The 26,527-nt window shown below is 44.3% G+C and overlaps 2 protein-coding genes across 2 annotated transcripts in view; both read left to right on the plus strand.

Moving 5' to 3' along the window:
* Nucleotides 1–2,630: 2,630 nt before the first annotated feature.
* Nucleotides 2,631–4,840, plus strand: fjx1 (four-jointed box kinase 1). Its single transcript, XM_079270209.1, has one exon. The coding sequence runs from the start codon at nt 2,862–2,864 to the stop codon at nt 4,215–4,217; it is 1,356 nt and encodes a 451-aa protein (XP_079126335.1). The 5' UTR covers nt 2,631–2,861; the 3' UTR covers nt 4,218–4,840.
* A 19,413-nt stretch (nt 4,841–24,253) lies between these two features.
* Nucleotides 24,254–26,527, plus strand: part of trim44 (tripartite motif containing 44) — a 39,824-nt gene continuing 37,550 nt past the window's right edge. Inside the window, exons 1-2 of the mRNA XM_079279333.1 lie at nt 24,254–24,434; nt 24,999–25,618. Of these exons, the coding sequence (XP_079135459.1) occupies nt 25,037–25,618 (582 nt within the window). The 5' untranslated portion in view covers nt 24,254–24,434; nt 24,999–25,036. The remainder of the gene's footprint in view (nt 24,435–24,998; nt 25,619–26,527) is intronic.

A 26,527-nucleotide genomic window follows, 5' to 3' on the forward strand; every position in this document is an offset into this window, starting at 1 on the left:
CGGTAAACTTACGAGCGCACACGTGTCCAAAGAACACTCACTCGTGCACAGATGTCTTCATCATGAGAGGATGAATTCATCCCTATAGATCTCGCCTGCCCGCTCCCTGAATCCCTGAGGATGAGAAATTGTCAGGCCCTGTGAAATAATCGTAGCTTTCAACGCTGATGGAAGCCCTGTACATTCATTATTCAGTCCAGGAAACAGAGTGCTGCAAAGTGTCAAGGGACCGATGAGTTATTGCTCATCGTGAACTGACCTTACCGCGAGGGAAGTGACAGAAGCCCACTGAACTTTCTCCTCCTCTGCCATCCCCCCCCCCCCATCCATTTATCTCTCCTTTGCGTCCCTCTGTCCATCTGCTGGGTTTTGGCAGGCACCACACAGAGAAACCGAGATTGCATCACAGCTGTGGCGTGGTCAGACGACCGGTGATGGGTGTGGTGTGACGCTGCGGACAGGAATGACAGACGGTCTGGCCTCTCTTGTGTCACTGCAGCGCTTGACCACGGACAGTCATGAGTGGTGGAGAAAGGTTTTTCCCTGTGTTACGGCCCTCCTGGGACTGCTGGGGGATTTACGAGGAAAGCATGAAGGAGGAATGCAGGGGGGGGGGGGGGGGGGCTAAGTTCGCTGACCTGCACATAACACATGGCAAGAAACAGATAGGTTTGATATGTGAACATGCCAGCACTTGTGCTTAGGGTAAAGGGACACCGAGAGCCAGTAAATACAGTCACTCCACACTCCTAAAAAGCAACACACATCAGACAGAATTCCAGCAATGCACTTAAGCCGTCTTCATTTACTATGTCTAGACCTCGGAAGTCTTGCTGTTACTCAACTTTAAAGTGAAAGTGAAGGGAAGCAGCCAGACCTACAGGCCTTTTCTTTCAAATCAGAGCTCCAGAGAAAAGCAGAGAGATAACATGCCACAATGATGTACAGCACACATTCACGCAAACTTAAAACACTTGAAAGTATCCTTTCTATGCCCATACTTGTACAGCCTATTTAGCGAGCCTGTTTAGTATCCTTCACTATCTGCATTTCTGGGACACTGTGTGCAATTTGCAAAGGCTAATTAGTTTTTAACAGCTCTTCAAACCAGATGGAAAACCCCCACCCCCACAAGGACCCACTCTTTTGTGTACCATAGAGAAACACGCTCGGCCATGCACCTACACAAACCACTTCTTGAGATGCTACTTGAAAAGGCTTCTCTACTCGTGCGCGACCCGAGGATTTTTTCCGTTCCTTCTGTAATGCTACTGCTGTCAATCTGCATTGCAGAATCAAACGCAGGCAGGGAATTGAACAAATTATTCAGCTGATGGCAAAAAAGCAAAACAAAAAGAAACACCCATCTTTGCAAAGCACAAGTGAGGGCTACAGCAATATGACCACATCAGAATCAATTCACCTGCCTGTCGGCCAGAAGTTGTTTCCCCATCTATTCCTACCTGTTACTACATTAAAAGATACGGGTTTTGTGAAGTTCGGTATGTTTCCTTTCAGGCTTTGAATATCAGCATGAAGATAACAGCTCCGTGACGCTCCAGGCGTTTAAAGCATACATTAGCAGACCTCTAATTTACCGGGTGTAATTCTCGTCTGCGGCCGTCTTTTAGACTCTAGCAATTTAGCATGCCGGCATGTTGCTATAGAGCTGACCCAATTAATGTGTAGATTATTTAAAATGTCTCTTTTTTCATTACTGCTAAACTAAATACAGTAATCACATTTAATATGTGGTTGCATTGGTTTCCATTCAATGAGAGGTCAACAAATAATCAGCTATCTTTTCCTCGTGCTTGTTTCAGGAGTTTTTTTCCCTTCAGGCGGGTTATATCAGCAGTGAATCAGTGGGATAGATGTCAGGTGACTAACTTGGCTAGTCTGGAACATGGCATAATTAGGGCATAAATGGTTGCCTTGTCTGTATGTTTTGGATGATTGTCCTAGAACTGGAGATGTAAAAAGAGCAATTATGTCCAACGTTCTTCACCCAATATGGATGTGATGTGAACACCCCGAAACAGTTATTTCGGATCCAATGCAATGGAGTACAGAGCCAGACCAAAGTGAAAAGGATTCTAAGTGCTTTCTGTGATCTACAATGGCCGCAAGGTCCATGAATTTGAAATAGAAGAAAAAGGTGGGCGAATGTTTTGCACAAATTTGGGCAAACTGGGATCAGGCATCCATTCCTGCCTGCTTTTGCCCCGCTGACATGATATTGCTTTGGTACACAGGCACGGAATGTATTTTGTTTAAAACGGTGACATTATTTCCAAAGTATTTCTGCCCTGGGTATCAATTAGCATAATGGCTTCCTTTGCCAATGCCACGCAATCCTCTCACATCACACGCACACACGCACACACACACACACACACCGCGGTGCGGTACACTTGCTCCGCTCCTCTCTGAACCCCCCCTTCCCACAATCCGCCCACCACCTCGGGACTGGAGTCACGTGTCTCGCCGCCCAGTGTCTCTCCGCGAGCCGACACCACCACAAATCAAACTCACCCACCGACCGGTGGAGAGAGAAAAGAGGATGAGAGACGGAGAGGTGCACGCGGACAGAGAGCACCTCTACGACGCCAGTGGGTTATAATGGGGACCGTTCAATAGAAGCTTTCCGCGGTGGTGATCCGAAATGAGACGTTCCCGCAGAGGAGGGATGTAACGAGGCATCTGAACAGGACGGGAGATGAGATTCACACAGTTTCAGAGACTCTCTTCTTCCGGTGATCTCAAACAGTCCGCCCTGTGAGCCGCTGGGGCTTGGGCGGTGTACGGGACAGGGGGCGCGCGGCTAACCGCCGCTCCAGTTTAACGGTGGATTGAAGAAAATGAATAATTGCCGTCTTAATTCAACCTGCAGGAGCTCTGTGGGTCCCCGAGGGGGAAGAGTGGTCTTCATCATGAGGGCTTTTTCAGCAAACCTGTTCGCCCTCCTTTTCCTGTGCGCCCTTGCAAGTGTTTTCTACGTGTGGAGCGCACTGGAGAACCGTTTGGAGCGACACAAACGTGGGTTCCCAGTACCGGGTGGAGGCTCTTCCCACCACGGTCTCCCAGTGGACCTCTCCGCCAAAACTTTCCGGGCATTGCTCGCTGTCCCGGCGGCACAGAGACCGCACTTGGGGGGCAGACTTGAGGCTCCCAACCTCACTGATCAAACTGCCTCGGCAGGAAATCCAGATTACCATGTGAATGGGGATAACAATAGGTCAGCGCTGCGGGAGGGCCCGGTCAAGTTGGGCTCCCCGGTGGAGGATGGGATATTTTGGAGTGAACGTCTGGAGGGTCTCCTCCCCGCGGGCTTCACGGAGGAATATGCCCGGGCTTGGCGAGAGAGAGCCAGGACGCACCGAATAGTGAAGCTGGAGCCCGGCTGCGGCAGGATATCGAATCAGCTCGCCACTTTTGCAGACGGGACGAAAGCGTGTGTGCGTTACGGGATAAACGCGGATCAGGTGCAAGGGGAAACTTTGACGTATTACCTCGCCAGTTTGCTGGGCATCACAAACCTGCCTCCTCTAATACTGTCCCAGCTGAACGGCGAAGGTGAGCAATGGGCGGCTGTGAGGACGCGGATCGGTGGATTACAGTGGAGTGATCGAGCCGTGGTTTCTCTCACCGAGTGGATCTCCAACCTGACCGGGGTGGTCACACCGGCGCCGCTCAGGCAGGAGAGCCGCGGGCTGCATCCCGTGCTCCCGGAGCTCTGGAGCAAGACGACGGCGGAGCTGCTGGAGCTGATGCAGTGGACCGACCTGATCATGTTCGACTACCTGACTGCGAACTTCGACAGACTCGTCAGCAATCTGTTCAGCCTGCAGTGGGACTCACGCGTCATGGAGAGGGACACCAACAACCTCCTGAAAACACCCCGCGGTGACCTTGTGTTCATAGACAACGAGGCCGGGCTCGTGCACGGTTTTCGGGTGCTAAACATGTGGGAGAAGTATCACAATACGGTGCTGGGGTCCGTGTGCGTGTTCAGAAAAAGGACCGTGCAGCGCGTGGCGGAGCTGCACAGGCGCAGAGACGCCAGGACAAGGCTTCTGGAGCTCTACAGAGACAGCGAGCCATTGTCTCTGGAACTGGGATTTCTCTCGGACGAGCACGCTGGCATTCTCCAGGACAGGATAGACAGATTACACAGACACATCTTGCATTGCAAAGGAAAGTACGGCCAGCTGTGAACACTCAGCGGGCACAGGTGACGGATTTGTTGTTGGCACGGTCTAAACGCGACTTGGCACACCTGTGCTAAACTGATGCGCATTACACTAACTGTCTTGAATACCCAGTTGAACTACCTCTTGTGAATATAATGCGATGTCTACTTTACAAATAAGTACATTTGACACATGTTTATAAGCTCCCTGCTGAGATTTCCACTGTATGCCTCACAGAGAGGAATTATTAAGGCTATGTCTCTCTCTCCTGTCTTACTTCACCCCACTAATGCTCACCGAATATTAAATATAAAGAGTAGTATGTTGTGACCAGGGTATCATAACGCAGCCCGTCCATGTGTATTTGGATGCTTGCCTTGTGTTCAGCAATCCTAATGATAAACTCCTAAAAGCCTTAACGTAAGTTGACTCTTGAATTCTGTATTTCTGTTGACATCTGGCTCGCTTTATGTATAAAGTTGTTTGCACAGTATACACTGTCATAGCAGCACCTGCACTCCTGTAATTGTGTTTGCATTGCATATTCAGCCTTAAAGTCAGAGGCGTACCATGCCACTTGTACATGTTGTAAGTACGTTGTAAATATTGTCTGCTGACATGTTTTGGAAATGTGATGCTCCACTAATTTAACGTGCATTGTAACATTCCAAATTCTCTTGTCCTTTTTGATAAATACACTGTAATTTAATTCAACTGCTGTCAAACTGTTTTGTGCACTTAACTGCCTTATTAGAGTGCATCAAATATGTATCTACTCTGCCTCTATAGGCCACCTCCTGCCTCTGTAAGCCTCTGTACTTGCCCATTACAGATTACAGTGCTCTCATTGTGCTGCGGACATATCTTGTGCTGGCACACTGTTCCCCATGAGCCATTCTGTCAGCCACTCGCATGCTACAACAGGAATCTCTAATCCTCTACATAATCTCACCCAGAATGATAAAGTGAAGGAGACAACTGACATCATTTGACGTCCTTTGAAAAGGACTATGTCAGAATGGAGTGCTTTTCACAACCAGAAGACAGATTGCAGAATATTTGTCAGTCTATAAATAGTAAATGGTCAACCTATACGGCCAAGGCTGGAAGGTTTATTGGTTCAATCTGTTCAACTAGAAAGTAAGAAAACTCCCTTTGTATGTGTGCATGTGCTGCTGAGAGACCAAGCCCACAATTAATGAGCGCTCAGCTCTCAGAGGAGAGCCTTGTTTACAGTTGTTCAAAGGTTGGATTTGTAAGGAGAAAAAGTACATCATGCCTGGAGGTCAGCTGCATTATTGTTTGCCTCATGCTGTATGCTTTCACTTCACATAACCACATCTTTCTTTAATTTGACCCTTTTGGAAGGCATCCCCTCCTCATTCGTTGCGCTGTGCAGCGCAGCTCTGTGTCTGATTTCTGGTTGGAGACTTCAGAGGGAAAGCCAGCGATCGAACTTTTGAAGGCCTAATTCTTTCCAGCCTCTCCCTGTTCTGCACCTCATCTGGTTTCTTTTACAACTTTTTTTTATGTGTTGGCCAGCTCCAGGGCACACCACTACTGTTAGTACATCTCCATAGAGAAGGCTGAGTGCACCTTGTTCAAATAGTGGCGGGATTTGTACCCGCACCTCATTTCATGGCTTGCAGTCAGTATCAGTGAATTATGTTTCTCCTTGCTAGGTCACTGCGTAAGTGGCAGAGAAGCAGCAAAGGCTTAAGCAAGTGTAACCGGAGGCTTTTTCCAGGCCAACTGCCTGCTGCAGCTCGAATGGGGACTTGGGGATCAATATGTGTACTGGCTGTTGTATCGGGGGAAGCGGGTCATGTTAATGTGCTGGGTGTAGGGTTAGCATGTATGCGTGTGCCGTTCAGAGGGGGACAGGGGTTTCAGCTTGGCTCTGAGCATGCCTGTTAATGCTAAACTCTGCAAAGAGATTTACGACAGGCTGCAGACTCCAGGGATTAGACACAACGCTGAACTGAGGTCTGCAGGTCTAAGCCAGACTCACGAGCCATCCTCCTCTTCCTGCCTCGCACAATCAGCCACATCTCGCTCTTCCTGCCACATCTGTCTTCACTGTTAACATCACTTACAACCTCGTTTGTTAGCTAAATGGAAGATGAAAGTTTCATTTCCTTAATGAGGGTTTTTTGGGGGTGGGGCTATTTATTTGCAAAAGAAAGCCATTTTTTATCCAGGGACCACGCCAGCTGTAATCACAGTAATGGTGGATATCAAAGAGGTTGTTGAATCCACATTTTAACTGTTCACATATGTGCCTCCCTCCCTTTCTCCGCCTGGCTTATTTCAGATCATTCAGCCTTTATACGTGCCAGTGCTGTGTGGTTCCCTCCAGATGTGCTTGTCTTCTGTGTCAGTAAGCCGAATCACAGGCTCAGACAGTCATACCAGCCAGGGGCCCACAGCAGGCCCCGGCACAGACCCCTACTCGAGCCGATCTTTTTCTTTGTGCACATTGCAAACATTCCAGAGGAACTGAGGGAGGATCATCTCCATGGACACACAGACGCACACAGACACTTCTCAGACAGGCGAGTGGAAGGAGTCCCAGCTGAGTACATAAAGCGTTGTTAAAGTTGGCTGAGATCCTATCTCTTTTTTTCTTTTTTAACCACCTATTCAAATAAAGTTATTCACATTGATGCAACATTTTAAAGGCACAAAGATTTAATCTCATTGCTGTTGCTTTCCTGCTAAAAATGAGAAAACAACCCCCTGTAAATCTGCATGCTGTTTTTACACTTGTTTTGTAGGCATGTGTATAAATGAGTTATAACTTTGTAATTAGGGAGCTTTAGAGGCGCTGATGCATTTTGTCACATTCACTCAGAGCCAAGGTTGCCGTTTCCGTCCTTTCCCATCCTTTATTCTAATAAGCTAACAAACTGCTGGCTGTTGGAAACACTAAATTATTAAGAATTAAGAAAGTCATTATCAGCCAGTGACAGCTGCTTATACACCAAACTAATTAGCATGATATAAAATGTGAAGTGCTTTGGACCAAAAAGTAAAATTGGGTGTTTTGCCAGACACCAGGTGACTGACTAACTGCCCCTTTCCCGGTGGGCCTGCCATGTGTGAATGGATGGACATTACTGGCATTCTTTTATGGCTGCAGAGCGCAGGGAACTTCCTGCGCATGACTGAATGATTTCATTATGAAACACGGCACATACTAGGGGGAGGGTCAGTTAGTCACAGCTGAGTGGATACGGGCCATAAAGGGTAAACTGGGGGACCAGGGCAACGACTGGAGGGGGGCTTTGGCTTCGGACACAGCCGGGCTTGTGAGAGCTGGCACAAAGCCTGGCTTTGTCCAAACCAGCGGTGAAAGCATAAGGCCAGGACCTTTGGGCATTCTTTCTCAAGACAAAGTAGAAGGTAATGAGCAACAGAGGCAGGCAAAAAAAGAAATGGCTACACATACCTCAGCTAATAAGAGGAGGAAAAAGAAACGCGTGTCAAGTGTAGTGACCTCTGTTTTCATGTCGGCATGTGTACGTCCAAATTCATTTGAGTCCAATCCATGATGTCGATGTTTGGATTGGCTAGTTTCCCCAGTTTGTGATTGTCCACAGGTGTGAGTTTTGGAATTGTAGTCCCATTCCATCACACGCTGCGACTTTAACAAGCGTGTCTGCCTGGAAACATCACCAGGCTTTGTCAGCCTCTGCCATTTGGATTTACTTTTAAAGTCAGCTGTGATAGCACACAAGCGTTTGATGAATGAGAGTGAATACAAAATATGAAAAGTGACTTCTCCTCCTTACTTCTACTGAAATGTCACGCAGCATTTTGATTGACATGCTCGACTGGTTTTTGATATATTCCCCTGTTGATGCCTCAGTGCAGCACGGGGACCTGTTTCAAGTACACGCCGTTTTTGCTCATTTGCATCTGGATTCATCTCTATGTAAATGTGAATTAGTATGCTTGTGGAAATGTTTTATTCCATCTTTTGCTTTCAAAAAAAAAGAAAAGGTGCATTAATGGGGAGATAATCTATCATTTTGTTGCTGAATTCTTCTTTCTCATGGCCACCTGCAACTAAGCTAAGATTGTGGCCGTAATTAAGATGTTTTTATGCAAATGTTGTGAGTGGAGGATATGAACCAGCCCCAATGCTGGACAAAAGAGTTGGCTGGTCCACATGAATAATTAATAGGAATGAGGGGGTGACTTTTCTAATTCTGAAAAGGTGTGTGCTCAGCAAACCCAACTCTTATATCTGACACATCCTATTATTTAGCTTCTGAATGTATTAAATCTTACTCCCACTGAACAGCATGAAAATATCTGCTCATTATAACCATACTTGTTGTTGATGGAGTTTTCTTTTTTCCCAGTGTGCTGTGACTGTGTCATAAGGGCTTTGTCCTCTCCGTGCCTGAAGTGCAAAGCGAATCGATACGCAGAAGGGCAAGAGGATGTGCGATACTTGATGGCAAAATACCTACAAACTGCTGAAACAGCACATTCCTTCCTGCTAGCCGACCACTTGCTCTCTGAATGTCAGCGTTGGCTGGAAGCTGTGGCCTGTCAAACACCTGCGTATGGTCACAGCAGTCCGTTTGAATTATAGACCCCATTGGCTGCGCCGGTGCCCAGTAATTCACTCATTGTACCACACAAACGCTCCGGCTTGCCCCGTTCCACAATAATACTCCGTTTCACATAAATGATTAAAGCTAATTGTGAGAAAATGTCATGGCAGTCAATCAGTTAAGTAGATAGGTCAACAGGAGTGGAGGTAGAAGAGAAGGGCACTCAGGCATGCGGCGAGGAAAACAGGCACAGGAGGCAGGCAGTCGTTTTGGGTTGCGTCCAGATGCTGGCTTCTCTCTTTAGAGGTGGGAAGGGAGAAGAGCTCACTAGAGACAAACATTAGGGGGGAGGGGGGGGGGGGGGGTTATGGCTGACTCTGCAGCATCACTGTCATTTGAACAAGATTGGACAAGCCTTAGTGAAGATGAGATGGGACTACCTAGCATAGGAGACAGCAGACTGAGGCACTACATTTAAAAACATGGAACACATTTTTATACACACAAGTTAATGAACCTTGTTTGACTCCACTGCTATTGTACTTTAGAATATTACAAACTTTGGCTGGGGTACAAATGTTGGCAGCATTGCGAGCATTGCGAGCCAGGAAATCTCAGCTCTCACAGACATGATTATCCTTCCTGTCCTTGACAACAATATCATTTGATGGCATTTCTTCCATGGCTTTTTAATCCTAAAAAGTCCTGTGCGTAAGTTTAACTTAAAATAAAGAGTGCAGTGTTGTCATTGGTGTTTTTTTATTCTATCTTTGAAAATAACTTTGGAGTTTTTCAGTCCTGCCTGTACAACATGTCAAACATCCTTTTCTACATTCAGTTATCTCAGCGATGCTTGCTGCTGACATCGTCGAAAGAAATTGTTTCATTTGAATGGTTAACAAGTTAAAAACAGAGGGTAGAGGCATCTCGGTAGCACAGAGCTGAAATACTGCATGTTAAACAAGTGAGAGTGAGAGACCATTTTGTTTGTACAGCATGGTGACTTGCATGGACAGGACTTGCATCCACAGGCAACACATTACACATTCCTGGTGCCTGGTTTCCCACTTTTTCACTGATTGACAGTTTGATGGTAATAAATGAGCAAATAAGTGCAGCAATGCAACATTGCAGCGAAGAAGACGGCAAGCACGCAAACAAGTATGTCCTCCACCAAAAAAATGATTTGTCTACGAATACTACACTCACGAATATTAATTCTCACGTTTGACGACTTATCAAACAGTTCATATAATTAATAAAGTTTCTTCACAAAAAATCAAACAAAAGCACCACAAAAAATATTTTGTCTCCCAGATATGTGCTGATTAGATTCTTGGAAATAAATCATTTAGAATGAAAAAGCACAAAAAAACCGACTAATCGACTATAAATCTTGGTCGACTGTGACCAAAACAACAGATTAGTTGATTAGACGACTAAGATGGGGCAGCCTTACAAACAAGCATGTAAACAAAACAAGATGAAAATAAAAAATTAATTTGCAAATGATTTTTGAGGAGGGAAATGCACTCAGCACATTTGTTTGGCCTCACGATGTGTTTTGATGAGAAACAAAATGATTGCAAGACGACTCCACAATGAAACTTTCAATTCTCCTATTTTAGCCATTGAGTCAAATAAAAATAAAGGTCATGCCATTCATGTTGGTGGGGAGTCGGCCAGGGGAGAAGGTGGAGGACTCAAGCACACAGTTTTCAATTTGCCCCCAAAGCACACAGGCTGGATGCCTGTGTGCTTTGGGGGCAAATTGAAAACGCTGTATCCAATTCTCATTATACTTTTATGATCGGTGGAAATTACAGTCTTCATTATCCCTCAACAGAATGGCTGGCAATGATGGGGGTTTTGGGAATCTAACATTAGCAGACACAGACTGAGAAGAAAAAGTGGACAAAAACAATAAAAGGAACCATAAAAACACGCAGACATGCTGTCTTCCTTGTATTTCATAATTTAATTGAATCACATGTTCTTAAAAAGATGGCCTCTCCCAGAGACATTCTTTTCCCTTGCCACCTGTAACCTGACTCCTCTCAAATAACAAGTCTGAGACGTCACGCCAGCAGCCACAACCATTGACGCGACTGCAGGGTGAGGTTGAGTGTCTCTAGCCCTTTGGGACAAGATTCAAACCAAAGGGGAAACAATACAGGGTGTAGTGGTTGACTTCCTGCCACGTTGAGTGTCAATTCAAGCAGCAAACCTTTGTGTTTCAACTCTATACTTTGCATCACACATCCTTTGGCCTAAAATGTTGCCTGCGGGAGGTTTCAATATCCTCTCAAAAAAGAAAAAAAGGCTTGTGGCTGCTGTTGTCTTGATTTCATCGGGTACTCTCCCTTCTTTTTCTCGCCCTCACCCTTTCACTTAATTCCCTTTCACTCTTTCTCATTCTATTTCTTCACATCTATTTGGCCCGTGCAAATATTGCCATTGTGAGATCCTGTGAGCATTGATCGATTGCGGGTGGGGGCTAATCATCCGGGCTAGTTTCAAAGACATCTTCCACAAAATCAATGCCACTAAAAGAGAAACTCAATCTTTTTAGGGTTCGACAATCCTTTGTAATAAAGCGCTGTCTACCACGAGGGGAATATCTCGTGTCTTCTCTCATTTTGTCTATTTTCATATCATTTTTTTTCAATGTCTTCGATTTCTGAACCAGCTAATTTTTTTCTATTTCATTTATCCTTTAAAAGAAAAAAGGGATGAGGGTTTATTGGACTCTTGAGGGTGTGAAATATATCATTGAGATTTGCTCCACTATATGGCTCAACTTTAATGGCAGAATTGATGGGCTCCCATCAGGAAAGTATAGAGATTGGCGGTGAGATGCACTAAGATAGAAAACAGACGTCTCCGGCAAGGGCAAGCAAGAGATTTATTCATTTGTCTGTTGACTTTTATGTGTGGACACACACACACACGATAGAACGTTTCGTTGATCAACTGACTTGTTGATCAACAATTTTGACAATGGATTCATCGTGTAAGTCTGTTTTCAAGTCATTGTCAGTTGAATGGTCTTTGGGTTACGGACTCTTCATCAGTCGAAGCAAGCCATTTGAAAATGTCACCTTCGGCTACGAAAGTAATTGGTTCATAGAATATTGTTAAATATTGTGTATCCAACCACTCAATCTGATCATATTGTATTTTTTGCTTTTTTTTCCGATTTACTTATTTATTATACCTTTACTGTTTGACTATATTGTACTTGTTTTTATTTTTTGTTTTCTACTGATGTCGCTTGTTGCACTGTCCACTTCACTGCAAATGTCCCCGCTGTGGGACTAATAAAGGATTGTCTTATTATATCTTATAAATGCACAACATGACCGGGGATGTGATCTAAACCCTGAACACATACATTTACGTGCACAATATAAAACAGGGAGACTAAACACATCCAAACAAACCTCTGCTTTTACGGACAGTGGCGGGCGATGTAGTGTGTCCGCTATAGGACAGGCATGGACAGATGGGTGGCTTTGAGCTTGCTGTGCAGGAACGACAGAGTCAGGCCAGGCCAGGACCCCAGTCATGTTGTGTTTTCATAACCCTCAGCCTTTTCAAACACACCCCGCTCTCTGCCTTCCCCGGGTTCTCATCGATCTCTTTCTATCTGAAGTTGCCTCTGTACTGTAGATTACACGCTCGTGTTCCCATCTGGTAAAAAAAAACATCTGCGTGTGGGTGCGTGCATGCCGTCGGCAGGCTTGTATTCCACACTAATTCTGCGATTCAAAGGCATATTACACACACCTAAGACAGTTGACCACCAGAACTAATCCATCAGCCTCCTTGGCTGTCAACATGTTGCCCTTCATCGGTATAAGGATGCCTGAACTACCCTCTCTGTCCCCTCCACCCTCCTTCTCCCTCTTTCACCCCTCCCAGGTGTTCCCATAACTCACCGGGCCTCAAATCCAACGCGGGCATTCCTGAACTTCAGAGGCATATCGGCAGATGAGAGCCTGGATTTAAGGCTTGCTGATAGACAGTGAGGAGGGGGAGCGTAGCGGGGCGGGGGGGGGGGGGGCGAGGTGATATAGGGTCCGCTTCAAAGAGAAGGAAGCGTTTGTTGTTGTTGCTCTCCTACACTCACGGGTGCTCACATATGCACAGCCCCCCCCCCTCGGAAGCTCTGGCAGCTGGAGTGCTATCTCATTGGTCTCACACACACACACACACACACACACACACACACACACACACACACACACACACACAAACACACAAACAGCTTTTATTTCATTTCTGCAACCTGTATGACCAGATATAGGGGGCGGTTTGGAACTTTGAAGTTTGCCTTTCTTCTTCTCATAGAGACGCAGAACAATTACAGACATGATTTAGCCTTTCATTTTTCATAATATCAAAGGTGACCCTTCAAAGATTGCCTGCAAGCTTTCCTTTTTATTGCACCTGCATCAAATATTCCTCTTGCTTTTAAATGCCACCTCCTCCTGCGCTATTAGAATGTGTTTGTGCGCCTTTGCGTCAAAGGTCACAGAAAAATGTGCTTGTGTGTGGGTGTTTTGTACCTATATTCGTGTGTGTGAGCGCACCTCTGTTCCCGACCAGCTGGTTGCTATATTGCAGGGGCCCGGCGGAGCGCGAGGTTGATGGATGTGTGGACTGGTGTCGTTTCTCTGAGCTGGATGTGTAATGAACCATGCTTTGCTTCTGTAACATTTGGGCTGATTGATTACAAAGGCCATTCAACATGCAGGGGTGCTGCCTCTTAACAATGCAACGCAGCTTCACAGATGAGATTACACGTATACGGCACGAGAGAAGACCACGGCGTGCCGCTTGTTAAAGTGAAGCTGTGCCGTTATCAAGCTTTCCTTCTGCCCACGTGAGATGAGATGATTCATGGACAATTTTCTCAACTTTACACTGCAGTGATAGTGGATTCACTTCACACGTTCACAGAAAAGCACATATATGTTTCTGTGGCTTTAAATGTCCAAAAGGTCTCTTTTATATCCTGTTCTTATTCCCTCTGCCCTCCCTTTTCTAATTTAACACGAAGTAAGGTTTTCCTCTTTGAGTTGCCCAACTCAGCTCATTGTTCAGGTGGAAAGCTGATGTAACTTGTGGCTCCTATTCCCAGTAACCAGGGCGATCCAAAAGGCTCCGGTCCTCCCGCTGCTTAATCAGACCACTGTTTGTTCACTCTGGCTTTTCTCATGGTCTGGCCTGCCAACTAAAACCAGCCAGGCATTAATGAAAAGCCAAATCGCCATCTTTATCTTCTCTCACATGGGAGCTTCAGATGAATTTTAAAACTTTAAAAACTTCTACAAGCATACATATATATATATATATATATATATATATCATGTTCCCATTCTGTCCCTGTATATGCCCTCAGTGTTTTCCATTTCTAACCCTTGCGGGGGAGCCTCTCTAACCTGCCTTTTTTCAGTCCTTGCAGAGCAACGAGAGCTGCAAAAGCCTGATGTTAGATGTGTGTGTGTGTGTGTGTGTGTGTGTGTGTGTGTGTGTGTGTGTGTGTGTGTGTGTGTGTGTGTGTGTGTGTGTGCGTGTGTGTGTGTTTTGAGTGTTGTGCTGGCCCTGAAGTGACACAGTGAGGGTATAAATAGAGCAGGCCCACAGATCACTGTGCCAGACAGAATGTAGCATCTGCTGTGCTGGGAGTGCAATGTGTTTGAGAGCCTCTAAACTCCTCTCCATTCCTCTTCCCGTCTCTCATCGTCTTACCTTCCCTGTTGTGCTGTCAGTTGATTCCCCCTCTCGCTTTACCTTTATCATCTTTATCTTTCCTCCTCCTACGATTTTCTCTTTCTTCCTTCAGTCTCTCCTTCTGCCTCATTTTCCTTTTGCCCTCCCCCCTCTCACATAGTGGCACACATCTGCCGGCATGTGTTGAGTGTTGAGGAGCAGTCCCATTTTTAATTTAGGCTACAAGATCCTATTTCTAAACACACAGAGGGAACCGGAATATGGGTGAAGAGATCTTGAAACTATGGAAGTAGGGGGAAAAGGCAGATGGCCGACCATGCAGTGGTTAACATCAAAGCCGTGATTTCATATTTACTGTGGTTTACAAATTCCTCCACTGCAATGCTACAAATGTTCCATGTGAAAACAATTTAATCCCGTGAGATTACGTGGCGTACTTTGCGAGGCAATCTTGAGTGGGACGAGAAACTCTGGAAGCGCGGGAGAATAAAGCGAAGTCATTGTGACTCTCTGCAGGTTACTTCCCACCCAGAGCAGATTATCAATCCTACAGATTCAGCGATTTATTTCCCCGCTCTCTGTAAAGCCATTACAGAGTGACGGTAACCCCTGTGCCCCCTCTGAGTGACATAACGCAGCGCTTTGTAAAAATATTACACAGCAATGCGTATCCCAACAACATGACTCATTCATACTTTCCACCCACACTCCCTCTATACATACACACACCACATACAAATTCAATTCGGAATGATTTTCCTTCTAGCATCACTGTACTAACCGTTTTCATTCATCTACCACTTTTTTATTTATTTCCCAGAAGCTCTTAATCTCATACTCTGCTTTTGCTGTGACAAGTGTTGGATCCCCTCAAAGACACAAACAGACCGCACGAGCGCACGTACGCACGCACGCACGCACAGAGTCCCAGTGTCAGCCAAATTAACAAGCAGCTTAGCTGTCATTAGATTTCCATTTTTAAAACGATTCATCCATTCTTTATGCTTCCCTCCCCTTCTTCTTTTCATCCTGCATCCTTCTCCGCCTCAACGCTCCGCGTGACAGGTAGTCTTCTGCGTTTGTTTGCTGACACAGTACCATGTCCACCCTCAGGCAGGCCAATAATTGTTTTAAGAGCTGATATCGGACACTGGCAGTTGGAGACTTGCATCAGTTGGGGGGTTGTTAGAGGGAGGGGCTGCCATCCGAAAGATGGGAAACTGTCCGACCGTCACTCAGAGAACAGCGGCAGGACATCTTTTCATCCTTTTGTTTGCTCGCAGGCAGTGTTCTCGCCAGTGAAGACGAAATTCAATCTTTATCCTTTCACTCACTGTTTTTCTCTCTTCTCCACATCACGTCACCCTTTCGGAAACACTATTGTCTGCTTCTATCGTTCCTCTAACCTGCTCTTCCCTTTTTCTCACTCTTTTTCTCTGCCTTCTTCTTTCCCACGACTCCGTCAGTCACATCGGCAACACACACACACACACACACACACACACACACACACACACACACAAAAGACTCCTCTCCATTTTGTTGGCCTCGGGCGTAGTTGTGTGAACATTGTGTGAATGTCTTTCGTGTTTAAAGCTGTAATTACCTCATCTATGTTGCCACCATTTGACTGACTGGTGCTGCGTTACCTTGAGATCAATGCTGCACTCTGATCGGACAAAACTGATGAGATGACTGAGAAGGTCAGCTTCAACATGAGAAGATAATGAGTGAGTTGGGACCTGAAAGGCTTTGCTTTTAAAGAGCGGTTGTCAGGTTTCTGTGAGAAATGTGTTTCTTATTTCTTATCCAAACAAATAAGGAGTGTGTGGAAACCCTTAAATCATCATCAGCACACTCAAAATTGCAAAAAGAAGCCTGATTGGTTTGGCAGCCAAATAGAGCATTTCTTGCCAAGTTGAAACCATTTTTCCACTTTTCAAAGGCGTCTTTTGCTTTTTTTTCCACATGCTCTGCCTGCCTATCTCTCTCACACACTAACCTCAGACCGGTCTCTCTTTCAGTGTGTTGTAAGCCGAGTCCAAGACGTGAGACTCCGTGCATGGCTTTTGGCACGGGCATTCATCCTGTGAATTTTGCAGGGTCACATCAGTGCCAAAGTGCCAGACGTCAGGGGGCACAGAGAAGCACTGTGACCCAGCGATGTGATGTTTAGGGGCCTGCTGAGAGGGCCCAAAGAGGAAAACACTGAATGTCATTGTAGTCAATGATCTGCTCTGTGTCCTCTGTTATGATGTCATGGCAGACATCGGTCCAGCTGTGGCCAAGCACGCATGTCTGTTGAACGAGACCGTCGATCACAGCATTGTGTGAGTTTGAGTATATGCAAGCTGTATTTGATGTTCATTTCACTTTTCACGCTATATTTTCATGTACCTATTCTTGTGTGTCCAAGTGTGACTCAGCGGCGAGTACGCGCTTGTTTGCTCATGATGAAGCACAGACGTAGCAGGAGAATGAGCATGGCACGAGTAAAGCCAAGTCATAACAACTTTAGACAAACCACCCATTGTGTTTGACTCACTTTGTCTCCCTCGATGAGAAGAATGAATCTATGTCGAACTGATCTGAACCAGATCAGGGCTGGACTACTTTACGTTACAGAAAATCTTTTGTTAACTTCAGACATAAAAGTATCAGATTATCTATTTGAGAGAACATTCACATGTGACGGGTGAAGTTAATGATGTTGTTCCATGAACATTTAGTGACTAAACATAGAGTAAACATGACAGCATAAAGTGTTCCACGTCTGCCATATGATAGTTGGTTTTGGTATTTACGAAACGTGTACAGTAAGAGCAGTGTCACGTGCAATCAAGAAGTGCACCGCATCCTTGGTGTCAAGCTTCACAATGTTTTGCATCGTCTGCTGGTTATAAGCACCTGCGCGCTGTGCTATTTCAGTGACGGTTGGTGGAGGCCAAACAGTACATCGTCATGCACAGGAAACCTGACCAATCGTGATAACTGTTCGACTTTCAAACTAAATTCCCTTCAAAAGAGACATTCCCTGACTGTGACAGTTCATTTGTGCGGCTGTATGTATTCACATCTGGACCGTTGTACTGTATATGCACACTTGTGAGTCCTCGACAAGAACGCTGTCCTGTTACATGCAGCTCTGTACTCACAGCCCATTACCAAAATATTTCTTGTTGGCATAAATCCAACAGTAAATACAAGGATGGCCACTTCCTAAGATAAAAGCAGCAGCATATAAACCGATTCCCTCTCTTAATTCACTTCCTCATCTTCAGCCAACAGACGTCTCACACTGAAGACTGCAACGCAGAGTGGGCCAATCCCAAGAAGGATGATGATAGAGGAAATTAGGAAATGAATACTCCCTAAAAACTACTACAAGAGGAAAAAAAACAATGTGTGCTCAGCAGATGTGACACCACATCTGGTAGTGGTGCAACTGATCATAAAACTCACGGTTCGGATCGTCGTACTGATCAGTCACAGATCGGATCAGCACAAAAGAAAAAAAAGGAGCAAATATAAGTTTTAGAGTTCACTGATCACATTTTTTTTGCTGCTGAACGGCTGATCATTGCTGATCCATATTGTTGTTTGATCATAGCAGCTGGTCTACAAGGCTCCAGACTAGTAGTTTTTTATTTGGTAATTTATAGTGTTTTTCACTATGTTTTTCACTAAGGCACACAATTCAAATAATTAGGAAATAAAAGACTGTATTTTCATTGATTAAAACAAATCTTGTAATTTGTAGTTTTAATGATGTATTATACGCCGCTAGAGGTAAACAGGTCTCAAATATAAATTTATTTTGTTCTGAAACCATCTCCTTCAAACAATTTTAACCTCTTTAAGTTCCTCACCGACACTACATTTTACGAGATTACGTGAGCACATCATGATAAAATTATAATTTACCTTCGCTCAATCCTTATTTTTATCAAACAGAGCCTGAACGCATCATAATGTAACTAATTGTTCTCCTCCTGTCAATTTAAACACGGATTGGTTGTTTACAATGTAACGTTATCAGACATTATCGGTGAACAGAAAGCATATTTTACTGAATATTGGATGATAACAATCTTCAGTAAAACTTCATGTCACACTGTGATTGTTAACGTTAAACTGTGTAATTAATCCGAGGTTCACATGCGTGCGGATCACGGATCGACCGTGGACCGCGTCACCACTAACATCTGGAACTAAATGTGATGCTGCTTGCTGGCTAGGACCTCTTGTTGCCAATTACTTTGTTTGAGCAAATAGAAATGGAGATAAGATGCACTTTTTGCATGTTTTGTCATTTAAGCATAATATGAGTGATTTAACAGGAATTGGAAAAATGAGATTGTGAAAAAATGAAAGGGAATTTTTGTTTCTCATTATAAATCTACACTTTTGATGCTTGGTATAAAGCAGACATTTTACTTTATTTTGACTGGATATGTGTGGAATATGCAGCAACGTTTTTGCTCGTTGCTAGAACTTCATTCATTCTCAGCCTTGCTTTTGAACATGATGCCATATACAACTTCAACTGGATAAACAAATAATAAAAACAAATTCTACCTCTTCCACGTCCGAACTGTTGCTCAAGATAAGCAATACGTTCAACAGAAATTCTAAAAAGTAATCGGTCTATCCTGCCTGAAATTCTCTCCCATGTGTAACCAATGAATGAAAGGACGACTGATGTACGATACATTTCAATTTGCTTCAGCGTTACAAGCCGAAGCTTAATTGCTTCCACACACTCATCGGTGCAGTGAGAATTCAAAGTCATCACATTCGTCGTGCTGGATGTTTGATTCTGAACAACGTTATTACCGTCGTCCCCCGACACCCTGTTTCTGCAGCTCTGAGAAAACGTTGCCCGTGAACCCTGCAGGAAACCGCTGGTTGCACATCGCTGCCCTATGACTTGTGGTGAAAGACAGTTACCGTGGTTACAGAGTGAGTGTAAGAGGCTGATAAGAGCAGCGTTTGGATCAAACAGAGGTTGGCAAGTGAAGGGGTACGGTTGAGGAATATATGCGAAGGCATAGAGGATGAGTCACTTGGTAGAAGGGCAGTGGCAACAATCCATGTGAAATGTAGCCTACTTTCATGCAAAATCATTTTCTCTGAGATTTCCATAGAGATAATAGAAAAAACAATATTAGGCGTACTCCTTTTTTTTTTTTTTAGATCATCTAAGTGGAGCAAATCACGACAGGTGCATTTGTAGTCACATTTCAATTGTTTCCTTGGTTCAGCCACAACCTTTGTCTGACTTCTAATTCCGTCAATTTGCTTCTAATAATTCAGTCCCAGGTAGAACCTGGTCTCACAAAAACAGACGTGACGCAGTACTCTCTGGATTATTGATTAAATGACATATTGATGGAAGAATGCAGGCCCAAAGCTGGAAATTGATTCCGTTCCTAGGGAGAAGAAGACAAGCCATGAGGAGATTTTGTAACTCCTAATAGCTTTCCAGAGGTCAAAAGAAGATTTAGAATAGTGTGGTACCATAATCTGTTACGGGCTATATTGCTCATAATGCCAGAATTTTGGTAAACACACCGCATTTTTTATCCCTATGAGGAACTTTTGACTCTGATACCCAAACTACAGAACAACAGTCTCATCTGTAACCCCTCGGAGAAGCAAGGACCATGAAAACACCCTCAATTAAAATGTCGTACACATTTTAACAATACGAGAAGTGTTAAACTCAGATTCACCCCACCAACGTTGTGAGAAGTGGCATTTTTCTCAGCCTCAGCTCTCTCTCGCAAACTTGAGGATTTCTCTTTTCACGAGGCAGCACTCAAAATATGTATTTCTTCTACTTTATGACAGAGACATGAAGGAAAGACAGAGAGAGAGCAGACACCACTGAGTTGGTGCTTTGCTTGATACGTATGATAATGCAGTCTGAACATATGCAGTACAGCAATTTAAAAATGGATGAGCTTAGTTCAGAGAAATAATTGCAGGTTTAGTTTAGGTGAAAGAAAGCAGAAATATGAACAACTGATTGCATTACACTGGTTTAACCAACAGCTGTACTCGTCAGACATTTATTACAATGTCATTATGAGCATATTTGGCTGTGAAGATATGCTGCACACTATAAATAAAGTCTAATTTGTGGTCCTATAATCGACCAAGGGAGTTGGAAAAGCATGCTGCGATTAATTCCAGTATTATTACCGGATTCAAAGTTAGCTGAGAAAAGAAGGTTTCTACAAAACTGGGTCTTTTAGCAACAACAGATTTAATATTAGGTCTTGGCTTATTGATGTATTTGAAAAGTAGTTCTGAAATGTAAGTAAGTTTGAAAAGAAAATACATATTTTTTTGTATAAATTAACATTCTTGCCAACAATATTGTGGACACAGGCAATACCTTATATGGAAGAGGTCAACTAAAGACCTTCAAACTAACATGTATATGAAGGAAATCTCTATCCTTGAGGGTGGACTTAATCTTAGAAATACCCAGATTGCATAGATTGCAACAGCTATACACAGATCACCATGAAGTTGAAACAACACCACAGCAAGCTTTGTGCTTTGAATGCATGATTGTATTCTTGGGATCTTGATTGTACATCATCTTAGATGACAAGTTTAGAGCTTCTCTGTTCGTCTTTTTCTTCTTCCCTCACCTGTATCTCACTGCTCACTGCCTCTGATCAGTCCTGACAGCTGTCTTTCCCCAACCTTGCCCTACAAACACACACACACACACACACACACACACACACACAAACAAACACACACACACACACACACACACACACACACACACACACACACACACACACACACACACACACACACAAATCAAACATTACTGAGCAAGTGCAGCACCATGGGGCCTATCTCACAAAGCAGGATTACAAATTTAGCTGGTGAACTGCATCTGAGTAACACCCAATGCATCTCTGTTTACTCCAGCCCGTGTTCCAGATCTGCTTTGAAGTGTTTAAAGGTTTTATTCAGCAACGATTAGCTATCCTGCTGCATGAGACTGGTTTCAGGAATCCACTAACGACTGTGTAGAACAGCATATGGAGCATAGACTGTGTTTGAGTCTGTTTTATGTTGCACGGCTTGTGGAAAAGTCAAGCGCATCCAAAGCAAATTAGTTGGTAGGGATAATAAAATATCAACACACAAGCGGGAGGGAGAGAAGTGCTCCTCTGACCGTTGCTGTTGCAATGACAGACAATTTATCTTGAAAGCAACAACTGACCTCATCCCAATAAAACAACGTTAACACAGAGGCATTAGGTAAATGTTTTCTGTCTGCCAAAGCTTCCGCCTTTACTCTTGGCTGCCATTTCTGAGAGTTTGATGTTCTTTCATGGTGCCAACTTCCATGCGCAGTCTTTTCTGAGCTGCAGAGACACAATTTAGGTAAACAAGATAGCTCCTGTTGTGTGTCCCATTTTGTTTCACTATACACTCCCTGGGTAGAGAAAGAATAAATCAAAAGGTCCCAGTAGCCACATATCATATTTATATTTAGCGATTTTCCGAATGAATTCCTTGTCAATGAGTCTTTAATTGTTTACAGTTTTATGCAGTGCGCAAGATGCTGCTGTCTCTTACTGTTCGGCTGAGTTTAATGCAGTGAAAGATTTTTAAATAAGTCAGATGACCATTTAACTTCACACTGACCACGTAGTGTGATTTATTAACATGCAGTAATTTATGGTTGTATGTGATGTTGTAGTGATTTGTGTGGCAAAACAATTTGTGCTCTCAATTTCAGCTGCCACTCCAATCAGAATCATATATTTGTTACGATTAAATGCAGTTTCAGTTTTAATAGTTACAACATATGACTTAAGCAAGTCTCACGCCAAGGACAATTTGATTTTGCCAGTGAAATATGTTTTCATTGAGTCATCCTTTCTGTTTATAGACTTATACGGAATCCTTTCTGTTGGCAACCTTTCTATAAGAGCAATCCTTTTCAAAAACGTTGGCAAAATTATCCATATCAAGTGGATGCTGGAGGCTCACAGTACTTGGAATGAATGTGGTTTTTGGTTATTTATGGTGTGCCATTCAAGTAGCAGTAGCAGTAAACAATATATGCCAGATATGGCTTGTTTGAAGCCCAACTCAACAGCTTCTTTAGATCTCTCAACAGAGAACAGCTTGTTTTCGCTCATCTCTCTGTCTTTCTCTCCATACCTCTAATCCTGCTCCATTGTGTCTCAGTGCTGGTTTATAGGAGGGTATAAGGATGTGTACAGAGTTGGAAAGCAGACATCATAATTACAAACTCCCCATTAACCACCAGTGTTAAAATTCACAATTAGTTCACTCTTCCAGCTTAACCCTTTCCTCAAATCAAACATACGTCTTTGTTTGGCCTTGTGGCTGTCACGTAGTTTGCTGTAAATTCTTATAAATGTATATGCATGACCAATAACATGCACTTATTTTAACAACATTCAAACACTCACTGGGAAAACAGGACTGAATTGTGTGATGTTTGAACATTGCTTTCACTGACTTTGCCTAATCCCCCAATGAATGCAGGGGTATCATTTTCATCTCATCTCCGGGCCCCGAGCTATTGTCATCACCGTCATTACAACTTCTGCACTGATAATTATAGTTGAATCACAGCAAAGAATCACAAGTCAAAAGTGTCATAGCACTGGTCACAATCCTTGTGTTGTAATAGAATAGTCTTTCTTACAAAGTGAATTCATGACATTTCATTGGTTGAGATAGTTCTTTCAATCTATTGCAACTATTACCACGAGTATCTATGCCTTCGATCATGCGGACAAATTGAGTATGTCATTCCTTGAAACCGCCCACATAGTCTTTCACCAACTTGATTATAAAGTTTTTGCTCCATCATCTTGGTTTGAGCTATAGAGTCACTTTAAACTAGATTATTTTATGAGCATGGCAGATTTTAAAAACAGGATGAAGAACTATTAACCGAATGTACATGTCCTGTCACTGATCAACACTGCTAATTCATTGATTGAGGTCATTTGTTTTAAGTATTTTGCCCGTTTCTTGTTTGTGACACGTCTTGTAATATCCTGGTCAAATAATGGTTGAATAAATAAATAATAGATACAATATAAAAAAAATTAAATAAACCGGTTACGCAAAACAAAAAGCACTGTATGACTTAGCACACAACATCAGGTCAAGCATGTAATCACATTACTCACAGCCTGCTTGGAACACATTTTGGTGCAAATATTTACAATTTTTTTCTATTCATTACTTTTTATTTATCACTATTATTTTCATATTTTCAGTTTCCACTTTTATGTTGTGTTATCATCAATGTATTTTGAATGTATTCAATAAAGAAAACCGTAATGTATGGAGCTCCTAAAGGTGATGATTTCAATCTTTTGCGCACAAGACATGTCGGTAATCGTGTGGCAACAGGTTGTTAATGAGGTTCAAGTGTGTGCACAAGATAAAATGAACATCACTAAGTCCCTTAAGGGACGCTGTAGTTTATTCATGACACAACGAGCGTACTGTAACTGTACGACTCGCTTCCTTCTACCTGCCTCCGGTGAGGACGTCTGTCTCGTGCTTGTCAAACGGGTTTTCTCTCTCCAAGCCTCTGTGTGTCTCTACCGTTCTCACACACGCAGGAGACTAACGTTACAAGCAGGAAGTAGAAAAAAAAAAGAAAAAGGCAGACAAGCAGCTCATGAAAACACGGAAGTAAACGCTGTCGGATCGAAGTTGGAGCCCCCTTTTTCTGCTGTAAAGTGAAAGTAGATCAGTCGACAGCTCAGCAATAGAACTCAAGGCACAACGACTGTGCTAGGGAAGTTAGCCGTCAAGCTAATTCCTCCACTGGCTCAACGTTATCTCAAAACAAGCCCTAGACAGAAAAACAGGGGTGGGGGGGAGAGGAAGACACAGACAAGTAAGTACACTGCAAGCCCCACAGGATGAGTGTGTGTGTGTGTGTGTGTGGGGAAGGCACTTTATGAATGTGTCAGACAGAGAAATAGAGAGCTGTGGGGAAAGAGAGGGTGCTGCACTACAGCACTGTTTTCTACCGGTTGTTTGTGTCAGCAGTGAGGAAAGAGTACACAGCCATAGCTTAGGAGAGGAAGGCTCCAAGGAGAAAGGGAGGAGGGGGGTCGTGCCGAGATTACAGCCGTACTCAGCACTTTCTGTTTGTGAGTCAGTAAACAAAAGTGAGTCTGTTTGCACACACAAAGACAGTTCAGTGACTGCAGATATAGGGTCTTCTTGTTTATTGTCCTTGCAGAATGATGTGTTTTTTCGTGTGTAGCTCGTGTTGCTCTGCATGCTGTTTCCTGTGGCCTGTGCCTCCCTCTGTACATCATCTGTTGCGGGAGTATTATATCAGAGAGGATTAGTCCTGAGGATCTTGGACTTTCCCCAGTGCAAATACGAGAGCTGTTCACAGTAGGTCACCGCTATTAATAACCTGTCCTCTACTCTGTGTGTCTCCTATAAGACTTATCCCTCGTATCCCCAGAATTCCTATCAGCCACCATGGACCACAGAGGGGAACCCCAGGAAGAAGTTATGGGGCTGAAACACGAGGAGCTGCCGCAGATGGACGGATCATGTGACGCGTGCGAGCCTGACGAGGCCCAGCCGGCCACACAAGTGTGCCACACCTGCAGCTTTGCCTTCTGCGCTGTCCATGCTGACAGACATGGCAGCAGCACACGTCACCCCATAACGCCTTACCACCACGAGGGGACACTAGCGAATGGACTTGGCACCGACAGAGACTTCAGGGTCGGAGACGGAGCCGAGGACGAGGCTCTACTCGGATTGGCGGTGGCTAATGGCGACGATGCTGGGGAAAGAGAGGGAGCCAAGAGTGGTCTGCAGCAGGAGGCTGAGCCGGGTGATGGAGCCGAGGGTGCAGAAGCAGGGCAGGAGGCCTTGGCCGCTGGGAAGAGGGACACCGTGACAGTAGAGAGACTGCGCTGCAAGGAGCACGGACAGGAAGCCTCCCTGTACTGTAAACCAGATGAGAAGATCATCTGCGTGGTGTGTGCCGTGCAGGGTGAGCACCGTGAGCATGAGATAATCACGCTGCATGAGGCCTACGTGTGGCAGAAGGTGAGTCACACACCCAGAACATGATTGTTCAGTCTCTCATGATCACCCACATGACCTCATTAACATATTGATTCAATTGCACAGCAACATAAATAATTCCTATGGAAATTCATGTCCATTTGGCTCGATGCCAATTCACCATTCCTGCATTTCCCAGCTGGCGTTTTGCTCCAGGCGCATTTAATAGGTCGAGGGAGTCGCCACTCGTTCGGTGCAGCAATGCAGGTGGTTGGTCCAGTTAGCCGGGCTGTTACGCCCCCTGACTTAACGATGCCTCTTTCCTAGATATAGGCGATATAGGCCGTAACACGGGCTTATGCCGTTCCGGATTTTGGGAATAACTCCATCATCACCACGGGCTCAGTTCTGCCGAGCATAGCGTTTGTGTTGATTATAGAACCATTTAGAGTCAGATGCTATCAGCACACTGAACACACTCGGACTATGTTATCACACATCGAGGACCGATTAACAGGTTCGATAGTATCAGAAAGCAGGACTCACTTTTGGATTCGTATTCAAGGGTTTTGTTTTTGAGCACTGAAATAAACTGAATCACAGGGCCGGTGCATTTAGCTGTGCTGACTGTAATTCAAAGAGCACGAGTCTTGTCCTCTACCCTGTGGCTGCTCGAATGAAAAATAAAAGTAGAACACCACACTTCACTGGCTTACTCCCACATCACTGCCACATATGGATTGATGAGAGACAAAGAGGGTCACACACAGCCTCAGGCCAAATGATTTACTCTAAACCTACTCTAGCTTTTATCCTGCTCAATGTGTCGCTGTATTCATGTGAAAGAACTCTTAATCTCCGGGCGTAGTGATATGATTTCCTGTTTCTGTACATTGCATTAAGCATCTAGCATGTCAAACCTGATATGCATTGTAGCCTGTGATCGACTGG

This window comes from Melanostigma gelatinosum (genome assembly GCF_949748355.1).
Source record: "Melanostigma gelatinosum genome assembly, chromosome: 1".
Taxonomy (NCBI): domain Eukaryota; kingdom Metazoa; phylum Chordata; class Actinopteri; order Perciformes; family Zoarcidae; genus Melanostigma; species Melanostigma gelatinosum.

Excerpts from the sequence above, each read along its gene's own strand:
- fjx1 (XM_079270209.1), top strand. The coding sequence starts at position 2,862 with ATGAATAATTGCCGTCTTAATTCAACCTGCAGGAGCTCTGTGGGTCCC.